Source organism: Palaemon carinicauda, chromosome 35, assembly GCF_036898095.1.
Source record: "Palaemon carinicauda isolate YSFRI2023 chromosome 35, ASM3689809v2, whole genome shotgun sequence".
In the NCBI taxonomy this organism is placed as follows: Eukaryota; Metazoa; Arthropoda; class Malacostraca; order Decapoda; family Palaemonidae; genus Palaemon; species Palaemon carinicauda.
In genome coordinates, this window is record NC_090759.1 from 72,445,112 (window position 1) to 72,462,611 (window position 17,500).

Genomic DNA, 17,500 nt, shown 5'->3' on the forward strand with positions numbered 1-17,500 from the left:
TTCCGATTTAGATTATAAAAACTAACAAAACAAGAGGAAGAGAAATTAGATGGAATATAAATATTTTTTTAATTAATCAATTTATATTAAATATTAATAGAAGTATTTTCAAAGAGTTAATGGGGAGTTTTACCCACATGCTTCGCCTATTACTTAATCTAAAGCAGCAGATACTTACAGAATAAGTAAACTGACGTCACAAAAGCAATGGTCATTGAAACAGAAGAAGTATACATGACAGTATTCTAACTTTATTAGAGTATTATGAAATAACAGCATTCGAAATATCTCTTTAATGTATATCAATTAATCAATCATGTCCTTTGGATGTTGCAATAATAATAATAATAATAATAATAATAATAATAATAATAATAATAAATAAATAAATAAATATCACATGTGATCTAAATTCCTGGTTGCACTTAGGTTTCGGGAGAGAGAGAGAGAGAGAGAGAGAGAGAGAGAGAGAGAGAGAGAGAGAGAGAGAGAGAGAGAGTCAGTTTTTATACTTATGATGCACTTTTATTTTTTTTAAGTAAATGACTACACAGTTTGAGATAAATTTCTTATCTCCCTTTTACCCAACTGTTTCTTCCTAACTGTTGCGTAATACTATAAATCACGTGTTTTGGTCAATGAATACAATAGTTCACGATCGCTCGAGTCTTTAAAAAAAAAAAATCTATCCACTAAACAAAAGTGCAATAATTATTGTTGATAAAAACCTCTTAACTAGGTCTATACAAACTCAAGACGAGGTAAGGTAGAGGGGGGTCAAGTTTTACCAAGATCAAACCAATTTACAAAGGAAAAGGTGATGTAAACTAGTTAAATTCATATAGGCCCATTCCAAATTTATCCAACATGTCGAAGCTTATTGAAAATGTATAAGTGAGCAATTATGGGTGCATATTGATGAGTTAGAGGTATTCCCGGAAAATCAATCGGCCTACAGAGCTAATTATTTAACAGAAACTACCTTATGCTCAATAATGAATGATATGATAGGTCTTCTTGATGAGGGAAAGTGTGGAATTTTGATTATGTTAGATCTTAGTGCTGCTTTTGACACTGTTGTGCACGAGTACTTACTTGACGACTTAAAGTCTATTGGAGTGACTGAGGAAGCACTGAAATTTTTGCGAAGTTACTTAATGAATAGAAGACTTTTGTAGAAGTTTCTGGAAACCGATCCAGTGAGAGAATTCTTATGAAGGGTGTACCACAGAGTAGTGTTCTGGGCCCTATCTTGTTTAACATATATACTATCGAGCTATCACACATCTTGAAAAAACATAAAGTGGGCTTCAAACTATATGCAGATGATACTCAGTTTTACCTTTCAATTTCAACAACACAAGATACAGAGAAGAAAATTGATGAGATAATGACTGAAATAAAAACATGGATGCAGAGGAAAAAGCTCAAATTGAATGATGATAAAACAGAATGTATGTTTTTTGGCACAAAGGTGGCTTTGAAGAATTACCAGTTAATTCAAAGTATAAAAATTGGTGATGCTGATGTTGGGATTGTGCCTGTTGTGAAAAATTTGGGTGCACTGATAGATTGTAATTTGTCAATGAGGGACCAAATTTCTCACCTGAGAAACATAGCATTTATTAGAAAATATTTAACAGAGGGCAGTACAAAAATTTTAGTGATGAGTCACGTAATATCAAGGCTTGATTATTGCAATTCTCTGTACTACAAATTGCCCAATACACTACTAAGAAAGTGCATTTATTAGAAAATATGTAACAGAGGGCAGTACAAAAATTTTAGTGATGAGTCACGTAATATCAAGGCTTGATTATTGCAATTCTCTGTACTACAAATTGCCCAATACACTACTAAGAAAGCTTCAAAATGTGCAAAACCGGGCGGCTAGACTGATAAAAGGCATTAAACTACGGGAGAGAATAACTCCTGCATTGATCGATCTACATTGGTTACCTGTTAAGGCTAGAATTGAATTTAAGATTTGCTTGTTGACCCACAAAACACTTACAAGTGATAAGCCTAAATAACTTCGTGATTGCTTGGTCCCTTACCCCGAAGCTACCAGTGCCGCTGTAAGAGTTAGACATGCTGATGACCCACAGACTATTAGAAATTAGTGTGACTCATGCAATAGGAGGAAGAACGTTCAGTTATGCTGCACAGAGACTCTTCAACGACCTTCCACTCGATGTCAAGAATAGCAAAAATGTGGCAGCTTTCAAGGAAAACCTGAAGACTTATCTTAGAAAGTGTTATAATAGTGACCTGAAAACTATTAAGCCTGAATACAAATGCTAGCGAAATAACTGATAAGATACAGAGCAAAATATTAACTGAAAGAAATTATTTTTTCACACACCAAGGCCCGCCTGAACAGAATTTTAGTGTCTGACGGAGGGCGAGAAATAAACCCGTAAAAGTAAGTAGTTTAAAAAACTAAATAAGTCATTTTCATAACTTTAATTTAAATGCCCTCTTTCTTTTTTAATGTTACTAGTGTACGCGATCCTTCAAAATGACTGCTAACACCTAGATATGCATAGACAAATTCAACCTTTCCCCTTTCCTAACGACAACACGCCAGTTTGGACAATTTTATTACTTCTCCCCCTGTTCGGGGGACGGGGAGAAATAGTAATTATACCGCTCAGCGTGACAGGAAAGAGAGAGAGAGAGAGAGAGAGAGAGAGAGAGAGAGAGAGAGAGAGACTTCCCCTTTATCATATAGGAGAGCCTGTTTAAAATCGTTTTGGGAGAATTCTGCAAATAAGAGACTAGATATTATTGTAACCTATTTGGACTTCATGATTAAGAAATTGGTTATTCAGTTGTCTTGAGTGATTTAATGCTTTATGATATGATAATGACAATTGTGCTTAAAGTTCAACGAGGCATACTTTAAAATTAGTTTTAAGTAAAGCAGTAAATATTAAGTGCATTGAGATATAAGATGTAGTGGAGAAGTATTGTATAAATTAAAGTTGCAGACATGAAAACGTTATTAATTATAACTTAGGCAACTGTCTTATATAAAGTCTTATAACGGTTCATAAACTGATAAGAATTAATATCACAGCATATGCCAGTAAATGGAAAGTTTGTAACTGTTACGGACAGGTCGAAGTAATTGCAATCTACTGGAAACCAATGTCAAACGTCCCCGGACTGGTGATATGCCGGACTGGGGTTCGAGCCCCGCTCAAGCTCGATAGTTTCTTGCAGTCTGCAATCTCACTATCGTTGCGAGCTTAGGCCGAGGGGTTTGAGGAAGCTAATATGTCTACCTGTTTGGTCATCAGCCATAGTCTGGCCCTCCCTGGTCCAAGCTTGGGTGCGGGAGGCGCTTTATTATGATCAGTCTTAGATATTGGCCTGCTATTATTATTATTATTATTACTATCCAAGCTACAACCCTAGTTGGAAAAGCAAGATGCTATAAGCCCAGGGGCTCCAACAGGGAAAAATAGCCCAGTGAGGAAAGGATCATTGTCACTGTCTCCTGCCTGTCATTCATGAGTGGTCTTTTTCCATGCATTTCGCATTACTTCTTTGAGCAATAATGACCGTTTTAAGAAACCAACAAAATCAAATTTAATCAAGCAATATATTAGCTTTACTTTTATCCCAATATATTAGTTGGGGGATTAGAGGATCACAAACTAATGTTTCTGATACTGACGTTGATTTATACAATTGTGAAATTAAATCGTTCTTGCTGAGACCAGTAAGTATTTTCTAGTATCATTTCTTCTTTAATCTCTAAATTCTGCGTGTGATTTCACCTTCAAATGTCTTGCCTCACCTCTGAGAGATCCAAGACTTGCCACTTATTCCCAAGCTCATAACCTCTTCATGACAGGTTTATTAATTGTAACGGGACAATAACTACTATCTAAAGGTTTTCACGGCCACTCATGAACGGCAGAGGCAAGGAACAGTGACATTGCCCTATCGAACAGGGCAATGCTCTAAAGACTGACCATATATGCATATGATCAACGCCCAAGCCCCCTCTCCACCCAAGCTAGGACTAAGGAGGATCAGGCAATGGTTGCTGATACTCAGCAGATAGACCTATAGGCTCCTCCACCCCCTCCTTATCCCACAAGGATGGTGAGGTTGAAGCGCACAAAGGAACTACCGAGTTTGAGCGGGACTTACTCGTTTATTTGGTTTGGGTTTAAATCCAACCCTCCACTGAAGTCGAGTGAACTACTACTCGGGCGGGTCCATATCAATCATCTAACGAAAAATTTTCATTATAACTTATACAATTCCTTGATTGTGGCATCTTCCAAATCATATTATCTTGTGAAAAGTAATGTCTTTAGATTCTTCATAAATTCAATTGCTCCATTTAGGTCCATCATTTTAGTTGGCAGTTTATTATAATATCTAGGCGCACAGTAGCTAAAAGCCCTTTCACCAAATTTACTATTTGTTCTTGGTTCAGATAGTCTGTCACTCATGTGTCTTATGGTAAAATTTGTTTCTAGTTCGTTTTTTTTCTGGCGTTCACCAGTCAAGGACATTTCCACATCGGCCACCACAACCCTATAAGGCTTGCCAAAATACGTCATAGGTCAACCCTGTAACGTAACAATCTAAACTGAACCTTCCCAATTTTACATGATGACCCCTGTCCATAACTTAAAAAAAAAATCGCAAAACTCTAAACAAAAACCTTCTTTGTTGCGACGACAATTTACGGAACTTCCCAGACTAATATAACAACTGGTCTACACTTTCCATTATTAAAGATTATCCATTGTTCCTTAATAAAATATAAATCACCATATAATACGGTACGGAATCTGCTAGCACTTACTTACTAAGGGTAGCTTTTTGGAAACTATTACACCATCCTGAGGCATAATCAAAGGCTGGGTCATAGCAAGGAAAGTCTGAAACTAACCCCCACCTCACTCAAAAAAAAAAAAAAATAAATAAAAAAAAATAAATAAATTGGCATTCTACATTATGGAAAAACGAAAGACTGATCACAACACAGCGGGGAATTAATTCAGGTGTTATATTAGAGTAGCATCAGGCACTGACCATATAAATTTAAAAATTGTAACAATTGAAATTGAAAAGTTGAAACTTTTTGTATGTGGAGATAGGGTAGTGTCAAATAACGATCATGGATACGTATGTCAATGTTGAAATTCTTTAAAAACATAAAACAGGGTTTTGAGGTCTCAAATATCAGTCCTGCTATTAGTCTTAAATTAAATGCAGATGACGCTAATTGTCTAGTGGCAGGATACTAATTAAAAAATGAACTCTACTGATAATTTACATTTGATACCGAAAATACAGTAATGGTACTCATTGGACGTCGGTTATAATTAGATGTTTGTGTTTTTAAGATAGGTCTCTCTTCAACCATGATAGGGCCTTTTCGAACGTCGAAACTTTCCGCGAGGTAGAACCACATAATCACACAACAAACTAAATCAACGAACAGGTGATGAATTGGCCCACCATACCTTACTCATGTCCTAAGTTCCAAACGCCCTAGACATACTTAAAACTGAAATTGTTCTGACGATGAGATTATGTCTAGTTCTTGCACCGTTACCGCCAGCTTCTGGATTTACGAAAACACCACTAACTCAATCAAATAAACATATGTAAACGGCGTAATATTAAAGACTTGAAGACCTACCATCTACACCTCGGCGTGTCCTAACCATGGTGCAACAGGATACACTTAAGATATAGAAACCGCACTCCAGTCCTCGACCAGCGAGAACTGAAATGCAAACCTCTGTGGATCTATATCCTAGCTTTCCTGTGGTGTATTGTAACAACTTCTAGATGAAGATGGACAATGGTAGTTAGCTCTTTATTGTCAAGGAACCATTTAATAGGATGGTTAGATAACCATTAAAAGGTCGTTCATCTCCAGTTTGTTTAGGGATTTTAAGTATCGAAAATTTGACAGATTTTTCTTATATCGTAAATCAATGTTTTGCTAATGAAAACTTGAATCAATTACCGTAATTTTCAGTGCAGTTTACCGAGAAAATAAAATAATTGATTCCCATGATTTTTTAACGATACGCTGTTTATTATTATTATTATTATTATCATTACTATTATTATTACTATTATTATTATTATTATTACTTCAAAACTTTAAACTTGCTGCAAATATTTCTCATGTTGAAAAGGCTGACATGTCTTTTTATAGTTTATATATGAAATATCTGTTTTAATATTGTTTTAATATTTTATTCTAATGGTTCATTACTTCTCATATCCTGTATTTTATTTAAATGTTTCCTTTCCTGACTGGGCTATTTCCCCGTTGGAGCCCTTAGACTTATAGAAAATTGCTGTTCCAACTAGGGTTGTAGCTTAGCTAATAATAATAATAATAATAATAATAATAATAATAATAATAATAGCTAAGCCAGCTCAGCCAATAAATGGTTAAGCTGCGACCTGAATTAATGGGGTACTCAAAACAGATAAAAGATTCCATTTTATATATATATATATATATATATATATATATATATATATATATATATATATATATATATATAATTTGTTTCGTAATAAAAAATCAATTAATAAAATACAACTTTATTATTACATATTGGTTATAAAAATTGAAACCTAATCCAATGTCATTTTATATTTTTGTATTGGTTAAGTAAAAAAAACATGGCGTATATATATATATATATATATATATATATATATATATATATATATATATATATATATATATATATATATATATATATATACAGTATGTTGTGTGCTATGCATATAAACTTGCAACCTATTCGAAAGACTAAAGACATTGACTTTCATGAAGAAACTGAAAACTTTCTCCTTTTTTAAGTGAATCAATAATGTGGATTTGACAATCAACACAAAATACGCTGTGTGATACTTTAAATGCACAAGAATGTATACAACAAACAGATCTTGTAGTAAGTCCTATAATACATAACGTTTGCCTGTGTGATGAGACTAGGAAACCCGTTCTTATAATATCTTATTCTAATTGTTACATCTCGTGTAGTTTATTTCCTTATTTCCTTTCCTCACTGGGCTATTTTCCCTGTTGGAGATCTTGGGCTTGTAGCATATTTATTTTCCAACTAGGGTTGTAGCTTAGCAATTAATAATAATAATAATAATAATAATAATAATAATAAACCAATCTATGTTTCGTCATCTGATAACCTCATGTAAGCGCCTCTGTGAGGCCGTTAAACTGGTAATAAAGTAAAGCATAGTAAGCGTCCCTTCATCATCTTCCTTTCCCCGTAACGAAATACTTTGGACTATTGGCGAACTGCAATCTCTGAACGGTTTCATCACTCGCGGTTCCGTTCACTATCGCCTTGCACAGCAGGCGATCGCGCAAGTCCCCCCAGCCACCGTTGGACTTCTTGAAATCCGGGAGCTTCGTTAGAACCGTCCGCACAGCGAACGACTCCGGGAAGAGCAGATGGCGATAACGATGGAACGAGGCCTTCGCTCTCTCTACTGCCAAAGACACGTTGCAACGCCTCTCCTTGACGTGGGTGCCACTGTTGGGGGGGGGGGGGAAGAAGGGACGAGGTTTTAAAGATCGCTCATGAATGGCAGAGGCAAGGTATAGTTACAATGCCCTAGAAACTCTCTTCACCAAAGATAGGATCATTGAGGGCCAGGCAATAGCAGCCTCCTAAACCTCTATCATTTGTTCACATGAATGGTGAGGTTGCAGACACTACAAGAAACTGTCGAGCTTGAGTGGAACTCGATCTCCCGTCCAGCTGATCGCCAGGCAGGGATATTTCAAATAGGCTACCACAACGAAGGGAGGACTTCTCAGTTATATTATAGAGTCCTAAGATAATATTTTCCTTATTCAACTGTTTTATTTAAATTGTTATTTTCAGTTTATCATTTTGTAATCATGATTTTGGCCCATATGGACCAGTGCTGTGCACAAGGTCATTCAATACCCATGGCAACATGTTCCTTGATAAGCTTTAATCTGATTGTATTTTTTCTTTTTTTTTTAGTTACTTTGAAGAACAGATTCTTAAAAAGTGTTTCAATTTTTATAAAATATTATTACTATTTTGATTATGTGAGAGATATCACTTAGTTTCAACAATTGTATATAAGCCATATCAAAATGTTTTGCATTCTTCGAAAATTCTAATTTTTAAATTACTTCCTTATTCAATTAAATGTGCTTCATATACCAATCAGCAGAGAAAAGATAAGAGCAAATAAGTCTGGAATGAAAAGGAATGGGCAGACCCACTAACAAAGATATTAGATATAACAAATTATCTCCATCTAGTTTAACTTTGGAAGAATAAAACGAGTGGCATACCTAACAAAAGAATACACCGAGAGACAATTAACGAAGCAAAAAGGAAAAATAAAAAAAATTAAAAGCCCGCGGATGTCACTCACCAGCTGCCGACATGGGCCACCCTCGTCAGATCTATGGACAAGGCGGTGAGTTTCGGGAAACAACACGCCTGCACGAGTCTGTTCAATGTCCAATCCCAATTGTAATCGTCAAAGGTACAGAAAATCTCGCCGCAGTCTTTGATGCTGTTCCACACCGACCTGTCGAGGGCATAGCCAAGATTCTGGCTCGTCACGACCCAGTCTCCTGTGCTGATCTGTAGAGGTGATAAGTTGAAGGTCAGTGAGGAAATTTGCCAAGATTTTGCCTCGTCACGACCCAGTGTCCTATACTGATCTGTTGAGGTGATAAGTCAAAGATCAGTGAAGAAACTTGCCAAGGTTCTCTCTTGTCACGGCAAAGTCTCCTTGGCTGATCTGTTAAGGTGATAATTCAATGGTCAATAAGGAAACTAGCAAGGTTTTGGCCTTGTCACGACCCAGTCCCCTGTGCTGATCTGTTGAGGTGATAAGTCAAAGATCAGTGAGAAAACTTGCCAAGGTTCTGCCTTGTCACAGATCAGTCTCCTGTGCTGATCTGTTGAGGTGATAATTTAAAGGTCAGTGAGGAGAGTCAACAGGGTTCTTCCTTGTCACGACCCAGTCTCCTGTGCTGATCTGTTGAGGTGATAAGTCAAAGATCAGTGAGGAAACTTGCCATGGTTCTTTTTTGTCACGGCACAGTCTCCTTGGCTGATCTGTTAAGGTGATAATTCAACGGTCAATAAGGAAACTAGCCAAGTTTTGGCCTTGTCACGACCCAGTCCCCTGTGCTGATCTGCTGAGGTGATAACTCAAAGATCAGTGAGAAAACTAGCCAAGGTTCCGCCTTGTCACGGACCAGTCTCCTGTGCTGATCTGTTGAGATGATAAGTCAAAGGTCAGTGAGGAAACTTGCAAATTTTTTGCCTTGTCACGACCCAGTCTCCTGTAGTGATCTGTAGTGATCTGTTGAGGGGACAATTCAAAGGTTAGTGAGGAAAGTCGGCAGGGTTCAACCTTGTCACGACCCAGTCTCCTGGGGTGATCTGTTGAGGTGATAATTCATAGGTAAGTAAAGTAACTTGGTTGGTGATTATCTCCTAGCTTTACTTTACTCTGATATTGACCTACTTCTTTCAAGGTCTGTGGTTAATTTAACAGTCAAAGTTCTAGCATTTCTTTCTCACTTTGACCTATACTTTCAATATCATGAGTCAATTGAATCGCCGAAAGTCTAATATTATTTTAGACCTCAGAAACCGTGTTAGTTCAAATTCGTGTGTGAGAAAGAGAATGGGATTACGAGCCTTCAATCTTACCACATCAAGCTTAGGGCGAATTCTTGGCTTGTAGTTGCCTAAGCAAATAACACGGCAATGGGGACAGAAGCTTCCTCGAAGCAACACCAACGTGTTCAAGACGTGTAGGATATCGGGTGCGACGTAGTGATCCTCCTCCAGAAATATAATCCATCCGTCCCAATATCTACTTATCCTTAGGTCCTCAAAGACCCTGTGAATATACGTATAAAGGACAAGTCATTTATGAGATTTATAGTGTAGATAGGCAAAGTTCAGAATATTGAAGAGAATTGCTACACATCGTGTCGGTATGAAAATAGTTGCAAATGATTCCAAATTATTGGAACCAAGATGTAGGCTGGCTTTACTGTAGGATCTAGAGCTTTGAAATAGGCGGGCAAAGACTATATACCATCCTCCCACTAGACATCCGAAAGACTGAAGATATTCAAGGCTTTCAAGAAGTTGAAGACTTTCTTGTTTTCTAAGAGCTTCAATAAAGTGGATTTGGCAATTAATGCGGATTACTTTATGTTATACATTAAATAACTCCAATGTATGCAACAAAAAATCTTGAGGGTCCTGTAATCTAGGTTCCATCATAGGCATGTGCTTTTTTAAATAAAAAAAAAGGGTTTCTAAGTGTGACAAGACTAGGGAAACGGGCCTTATAGCAAGTCAAGTAAACTGAGACAGACATATTGTAACCATGGTTGTTTAAATTGTTATGCTTTATTGTAAACTTTGCCACATGTTTTACACAGAACTTTCAAAAAATATCAATGAAGGATCTGGTACAGATAAGGATATGTCTGTTTACTTACCTATCTACCTGGAATATTTTATATTACTGTTCTTTATTATCATTCAAAGTAGATTAACTAGCCCTATTCTAATCCCGATTTCCATCATTAATTTAATTGTAAAATATTTTTATTAGTATTATTAATAGCAAAGCTACAACCCTAGTTGAAAAAAGCAAGATGCTATAAACCCAAGGGCTCTAACAGGGAAAAATGGCCGAGTGAGGATAGGAAATAAGGAAATAAATAAACAATATAAGAAGTAATGAACAATTAAAAAAATATTTTAAAATCACTAACAACATTAAAACGGACATTTTATCAATGAATAAATTGACAACCAGAAAGATTTAAAAATTAGATTGAATCGCCACGATATCTAAAAAGTTATTGGGTCCTTCGACCGGCCAGACAGTGCTACATTGGATCCTTCTATCTGGTTACGGTTCATTTTCCCTTTGCCTACACATACACCGAATAGTCTGGCCTATTCTTTACATATTCTCCTCTGACCTCATACATCTAACAACACTGAGATTACCAAACAATTCTTCTATCAAGGGGTTAATCACTGCAGTGTAATTGTTCAGTGGCCACTTTCTTCTTGGTAAGGGTAGAAGAGACTCTTAGTGCCATAGCCTCTGCACCATGGTCTTCCACTGTCTTGGGTTAGAGTTCTCTTGCTTGAGGATACATTCGAGCACACTATTCTGCCTTATTTCTCTTCCACTTGTTTTGTTAGTTTTAATAGTATATATAGAAAATATTTATTCTAATGTTACTTTTCTTAAAATATTTTATTTTTCCTGTTTCCTTTCCTCACTGGACTATTTTCCCTGTTGGGGCCCCTGGGCTTATTGCATCCTGCTTTTCCAACTAGGGTTGTAGCTTAGCAAGTAATAATAATACTAATAATAATAATTGGTGTTGAAATTGACCAAAATTACACCCCAGACGTCTGTATCATTTAGCTTCCGTTAATAGCCATATTAATCATTGGGATTTCAAGTGAAACTTGCCACAAGTGTGCTTAAATGCAAGCGCTCTTATATCGCTGAATTATTATTATTATCATTACTTGCTAAGCTACAACCCTAATTGGATAAGCAGCATGCTATAAGCCCAGGGGCCCCTACTGGGAAAATAGCCCAGTGAGGAGAAGGATAAAATGAAAAATAAAATATCTTAAGAACAGTAACAACGTTAGAATAAATATTTTCTATATTAACTATAAACACTTTAACAAAACAAGATGAAGAGAAATTAGATAGAATAGTGTGGCCGAGTGTACCCTCAGGCAAGAGAACTCTAACCCAAGACAGTGGAAGGCCATGGCACTACCCAAGACCAGAGAGCAATGGTTTGATTTTGGAGTGTCCTTCTCCTAAAAGAGCTGCTTACCATAGCTAAAGAGTCTCTTCTACTCTTACCAAGAGGAAAGTAGCCACTGAACAAATAGGTATAGGTACTGTAGTAGGTTGGCCAGGGCACTAGCCACCCGTTGAAATACTACCGCTAGAGAGTTATGAGGTTCTTTGACTGGCCAGACAGTACTTCATTGGATCATTCTCTCTGGTTACGGTTCACTTTCCCTTTGCCTACACATACACCGAATAGTCTGGCCTATTCTTTACAGATTCTCCTCTGTCCTCATACACCTGACAACACTGAGATTACCAAACAATTCTTCTTCACCAAAGGGGTTAACTACGGCAATGTAATTGTTCAGTGGCTTCTTTCCTCTTGGTAAGGGTTGAAGAGAGACTTTAGCTATGGTAAGCAGCTCTTCTAGGAGAAAGACACTCCAAAATCAAACCATTGTTCTCTAGCTTTGGGTAGTACCATTGCCTCTGTACCATGGTCTTTCACTGTCTTGGGTTAGAGTTCTCTTGCTTGAGGGTACTTCGGGCACACTATTCTGCCTAATTTCTCTTGTAGTTTTGTTAAAGTTTTAATAGTTTATATAGGAAATATTACTGTTACTGTTTTTAAATATTTTACTTTTTCCTGTTTCCTTTCCTCACTGGGCTATTTTCCCTGTTGGGGCCCCTGGGCTTATAGAATTCTGCTTTTCAACTAGGGCTGTAGCTTAGCAAGTAATAATAATAAAATGGCAGATAGAAAAGGATCCTGTAAATTCATATAGTTTATATGCAGTGAAATATAAAACGTGGGGTTTATTACCTTCATTCAGACTTTTATTGGTTACATAAAAATTTCAATTGGTGAGAGTCTGATATATTTATCACCTATCTTTAAAATAACGGTGAATAATTTCTTTTTTATCATTATTGATGAATAAGCTGCCAGGAATCTGTCTTTATAGTTTAATGCATCTATTTTAACGTTACTGATTTTAAGATACTTTATATGCTTTTTTCACTACACTCAATTTTTTTTAATGAGGCGCATTTGCACTGACTCGCAGCGGTGCCATTTTAGCTTGGAAAATTTTCCTGCTATCTGATTGGTTAGAATTATCTTGTCCAACCAATCAGCGATCAGGAGACTTTTCCGAGCTTAAATGGCACCCCTGCGAGTCGGTGCAAATCTGCCTCACTAAAATAAATTTACTATAGTTCTCTTATTTCCTTATTTCCTTTCATCATTGATGTATTTTTCCCTGTTGGGTCTCTTGGGTTTATAGCATCCTGTTTTACAAACTTTGGTTGTAGCTTAGCAAGTAATAATGATGATTTAAGTTCGGGAGTTAAATACATCAGAAGATAATTAACCTTTCGGTTAAATGAACTTTGGTTTTTGAATGGTGTTCTTAAATGTCATGGTGGGAATATATGATTCTTCAATTCAATGTTAAGTATTTCTCTATAAAAATCAACGCATTCAGTCAGGGTTGAGGTGGCCGATGTGATAACGCCCCTGACTAGTGAATGCCAGACTGGGGTTCGAGTTCCGCTCAAACTTGTTAGTTTCTTTGGTCGCAGCAACCTCACCATCCTTGTGAGCCACGGAAGGGGGTTTGGGGGAACTTACAGGTCTATCTGCTTAGTCATCAGCAGCCATTGCCTGGCTCTCCTTGGTCCTAGTTTGGGTAGAAAGGGGGCTTGGGCGCTGATCATATGTATATAAGGTCAGTCTCTAGGGCATTGCCCTGCTTGATAGGGCTATGTCACTGTCCCTTGCCTCTTCCATTTATGGGTGACCTTTAAACCTTTAAACTCATGTAGATTGAACTTAACCTGTTATATTTGTATCTTTCTCTTCAGTTAATCCTGTATATTTTATTCTTTTTGTACGTTTTTCTCAAATCTAATTTTAATTCTTTTTTTTCACTATTCATTTATTAGTTTCTTTTTTATTTAGCTATGCAATGTATGTAATGAAGATGGAAAGAGTAAAGTTTCAGAGGCGCAAATATGTTCTTCAGTAATCTAATATTAATCTTCACAAATAAAAGAATAATACATATATATATATATATATATATATATATATATATATATATATATATATATATATATATATATATATATATGTGTGTGTGTGTGTGTGTGTGTGTGTGTGTTCTTAAATAATCTAATATTAATCTTCACAAATAAATAAATAGATAAACATATATAAATATATATATATATATATATATATATATATATATATATATACATATATATGTAAATATAATATATATGCATATATATATATATATATATATATATATATATATATATATATATATATATATATATGTAAATATAATATATATATATATATATATATATATATATATATATATTTATACATATGCATATATATACATATTTATATATATAATATATATATATATATATATATATATATATATATATATATATATATATATATATATATATATATATATATATGTGTGTGTTTATCTATTAATTTATTTGTGAAGATTAATATTAGATTATTGAAGAACAAATATATATATATATATATACATATATATATATATATATATATATATATATATATATATATATATATATATATATATATATATATATATATATGTATATATATATATATATATCTATATATATGTATATATATATATATATATATATATATATATATATATATATATATATGTATATATACAACATCAAATGCAGCCGTTTCTAATCCCCTTCAGAATAAAGGCTTCAATTCGAGCCTGGGGATTCGCCAGTTTTCATCACCATGCTGACCAATGAGGATAGGTGATGATAGGAGATTTTCGTCTGATCGCTCACAGCAAACCAACCTAGCATGTGTGGCCCTGACTATAGTCCATTTCTTTTAGCGATGCATATTTGCACCGACTCGCGGCGGTGCCCTTTGAGCTCGGAAAAGTTTCCTGATCGCTGATTGGTTAGAATTATCTTGTCCAACCAATCAGCGATCCGGAAACTTTTCCGAGCTAAAAGGGCACCGCTGTGAGTCGGTGCAAATATGCATCGCTAAAAGAAATGGACTAGTACAGCTATGAAGATCATGGTAATACGCAAACCCTTTCGCCACATTAAAGTATTCCCACACACATGCATGAACTATACGCACATACTGTATGGAGTATACTGTATGTATATACTGTATCCTGGAGTAAATATATTAAAATATTATCAAATTCATTAAATATATCTCTCACCTGTAAATCTTCCATAACCAGTGATGCTTAATCTGGGTTAAATGTTCTTCTCTGTAATGGCCGTAGGAATCAGCCCATGGCGAATTGCTACATCTCGGTCTCTTCCTGGAGAAATAAAAAAAAATATTTATCTATTTGGAAAAGAAAAACAAAAAATTTTGTTATTTATCTATTTGGAAAAGGAAAAAAAATCTTTTTGGAATTTTATTTAATTAGTTAGAAAAGGAATTTTTTTTTTTTTTTTTTTTAGATTTTTTGGAAAAGGAAAAGAAAAAAAATATATATTTTTGTTATTTATCTATTTGGAAAAGAAAAAAAAATTCTTATTTATCTATTTGGAAAAGGAAAAAAAATCTTTTTGGATTTTTATTTATTCATTTAGAAAAGGAAATTTTTTTTTAGATTTTTACGTTATTTATTTGTTTGGAAAAGAAAAAAAAAATCTTTTTAGATTTCTGCTACATCTCGGTCTCTTCCTGGAATTTGAAAAGTAAAAAACAAATTTTTGGTTGTTATTTATCTATTTGGAAAAGGATAAAAAAAATCTTTTTGGATTTTTATTTATTTATAAAAGGAATTTTTTTTTCTTAGATTTTTACGTTATTTATTTGTTGTTTGGAAAAGAAAAAAAAATCCTTTTAGATATGTGTTATTTATTTATTTGAAAAAGGGAAAAATCTAGATTTTTGTTATTCATTTATTAAGAAAAGTAAAAAAAAAAATCTTTTAAGATTTTTATGTTATTTATTTGTTAGTTGTGGTAATTGTTATTTTCTTATTAGTTATATATTTGTTAATTATGGTAATTTTTATTCTCTTCGGTGGAATTTTCCTTCTTTTCATGGAGAGATAAGTGGGAAAAGAGTGGATAAGTTCAACGGAGGTAAGTGAAGGTATAGATGTATTAAGAAGAAACAGAATTCTTTAAAAAAAAAAAAAATAGATGTATTAAGAAGAAACAGAATTCTTTAAAAAAAAATCGATGTATTAAGAAGAAACAGAATTCTTTAAAAAAAAAAAAATGTATTAAGAAGAAACAGAATTCTTTAAAAAAAAAAAAAAAAAAAAAAAGTATTAAGAAGAAACAGAGTTCTTTAAAAAAAATGTATTAAGAAGAAACAGAATTCTTTAAAAAAAAATGTATTAATAAGAAACAGAATTCTTTAAAAAAAAATGTATTAAGAAGAAACAATTCTTTTAAAAAAAATGTATTAAGAAGAAACAGAATTCTTTAAAAAAAGAAAAAAAAATGTATTAAGAAGAAAGAATTCTCTAAAAAAAAAAAAAAATCTTGGACGTGATGTGTCTGTCCTACCATGCTAGCGGTATTTTTAACTTTACTTCAGAAGCAGGTCTTCTGAAAGCTATTAAACTTTTTAAAATATCTTTGATTTAATGGTTTTGAATAAATATTCTTTTATTCTTTATTTATAATAAATGATATCGGTGTCAATGACCTTAGATGTCAAGATACCAGAAAATCCCAAATTAATCAATAAAATTGATTACAGTAGTTACCCTTTAACGTTCCGATCACAGTCTCTCGGATCCCTACCGGGAAATGCCTTGGGGTGCAACTGTATAGAAAACGGGAAGAACATCTGAAGGACTCTGAACGAAGTGATGTTGGCCACGAAATCGTTGATCGTCTGGTCCCAAAAGTCGTGACTGAAGATGACCAGGGACTCCTCGATTCCCTTCACCTGTTGCAGGCTCTCCACCAGGTACTTGAGGTTTTCGAGTCTTTTGTGAACCTGAAGGACGGTTGTTTTGGAGTTTCAAAATCACAGAGAAGAGAGTTAAGTATATACTATTTTTATTTGTTACGTTAAAGATGGTGTACTTAAATGTTAGGTATGATCGAACACGCGTGGCATGGTTAATAAATTTTTTTTTATATCAAAAAGTCACATTGAAATTAATTAAACTATGACGAGTAGAGACGACTAGCGAATTCTAACCGAGGCCCTTTGCGTCAATAGGCGTAGGAGGAGATGATGATGATGATGATGATGAAAAGTAAGTTAATTTCTAGAATCCTATAAGGCAAAAGAATAATCAGAAGAAGCAATTTCATACTGCAGAATATAAAGAAACCCATAATTCCATTTCCAAAAAGTCAAATATAAAGAATGTAATAAGAATATCTTTCTAAAGTTCATAATGAAGCGATACAAAAAAAAATATTATATATATATATATATATATATATATATATATATATATATATATATATATATGTGTGTGTGTGTGTGTGTGTGTGTGTATATATATATATATATATATATATATATATATATATATATATATATATATATATATATATATATATAATAATA

General features: G+C 34.1%; 2 protein-coding genes across 4 annotated transcripts in view; both read right to left on the minus strand.

The window, feature by feature from the left end:
- Positions 1 to 5,809, minus strand: part of LOC137627872 (beta-hexosaminidase subunit beta-like) — a 33,785-nt gene extending 27,976 nt beyond the window's left edge. Inside the window, exon 1 of the mRNA XM_068359305.1 lies at positions 5,678 to 5,809. Within this exon, the coding sequence (XP_068215406.1) occupies positions 5,678 to 5,705 (28 nt within the window). The 5' untranslated portion in view covers positions 5,706 to 5,809. The remainder of the gene's footprint in view (positions 1 to 5,677) is intronic.
- A 973-nt stretch (positions 5,810 to 6,782) lies between these two features.
- LOC137627542 (alpha-1,6-mannosyl-glycoprotein 2-beta-N-acetylglucosaminyltransferase-like) overlaps positions 6,783 to 17,500 on the minus strand; it is a 28,050-nt gene continuing 17,332 nt past the window's right edge. For all 3 annotated transcript variants that reach the window (XM_068358635.1, XM_068358637.1, XM_068358636.1), the window contains exons 5-9: positions 16,680 to 16,915; positions 15,162 to 15,266; positions 9,747 to 9,939; positions 8,449 to 8,663; positions 6,783 to 7,565 (exon numbers count right to left, since the gene is read on the minus strand). In XM_068358635.1, coding sequence (XP_068214736.1) covers positions 7,283 to 7,565; positions 8,449 to 8,663; positions 9,747 to 9,939; positions 15,162 to 15,266; positions 16,680 to 16,915 — 1,032 coding nt within the window. In that variant the 3' untranslated portion in view covers positions 6,783 to 7,282. The remainder of the gene's footprint in view (positions 7,566 to 8,448; positions 8,664 to 9,746; positions 9,940 to 15,161; positions 15,267 to 16,679; positions 16,916 to 17,500) is intronic.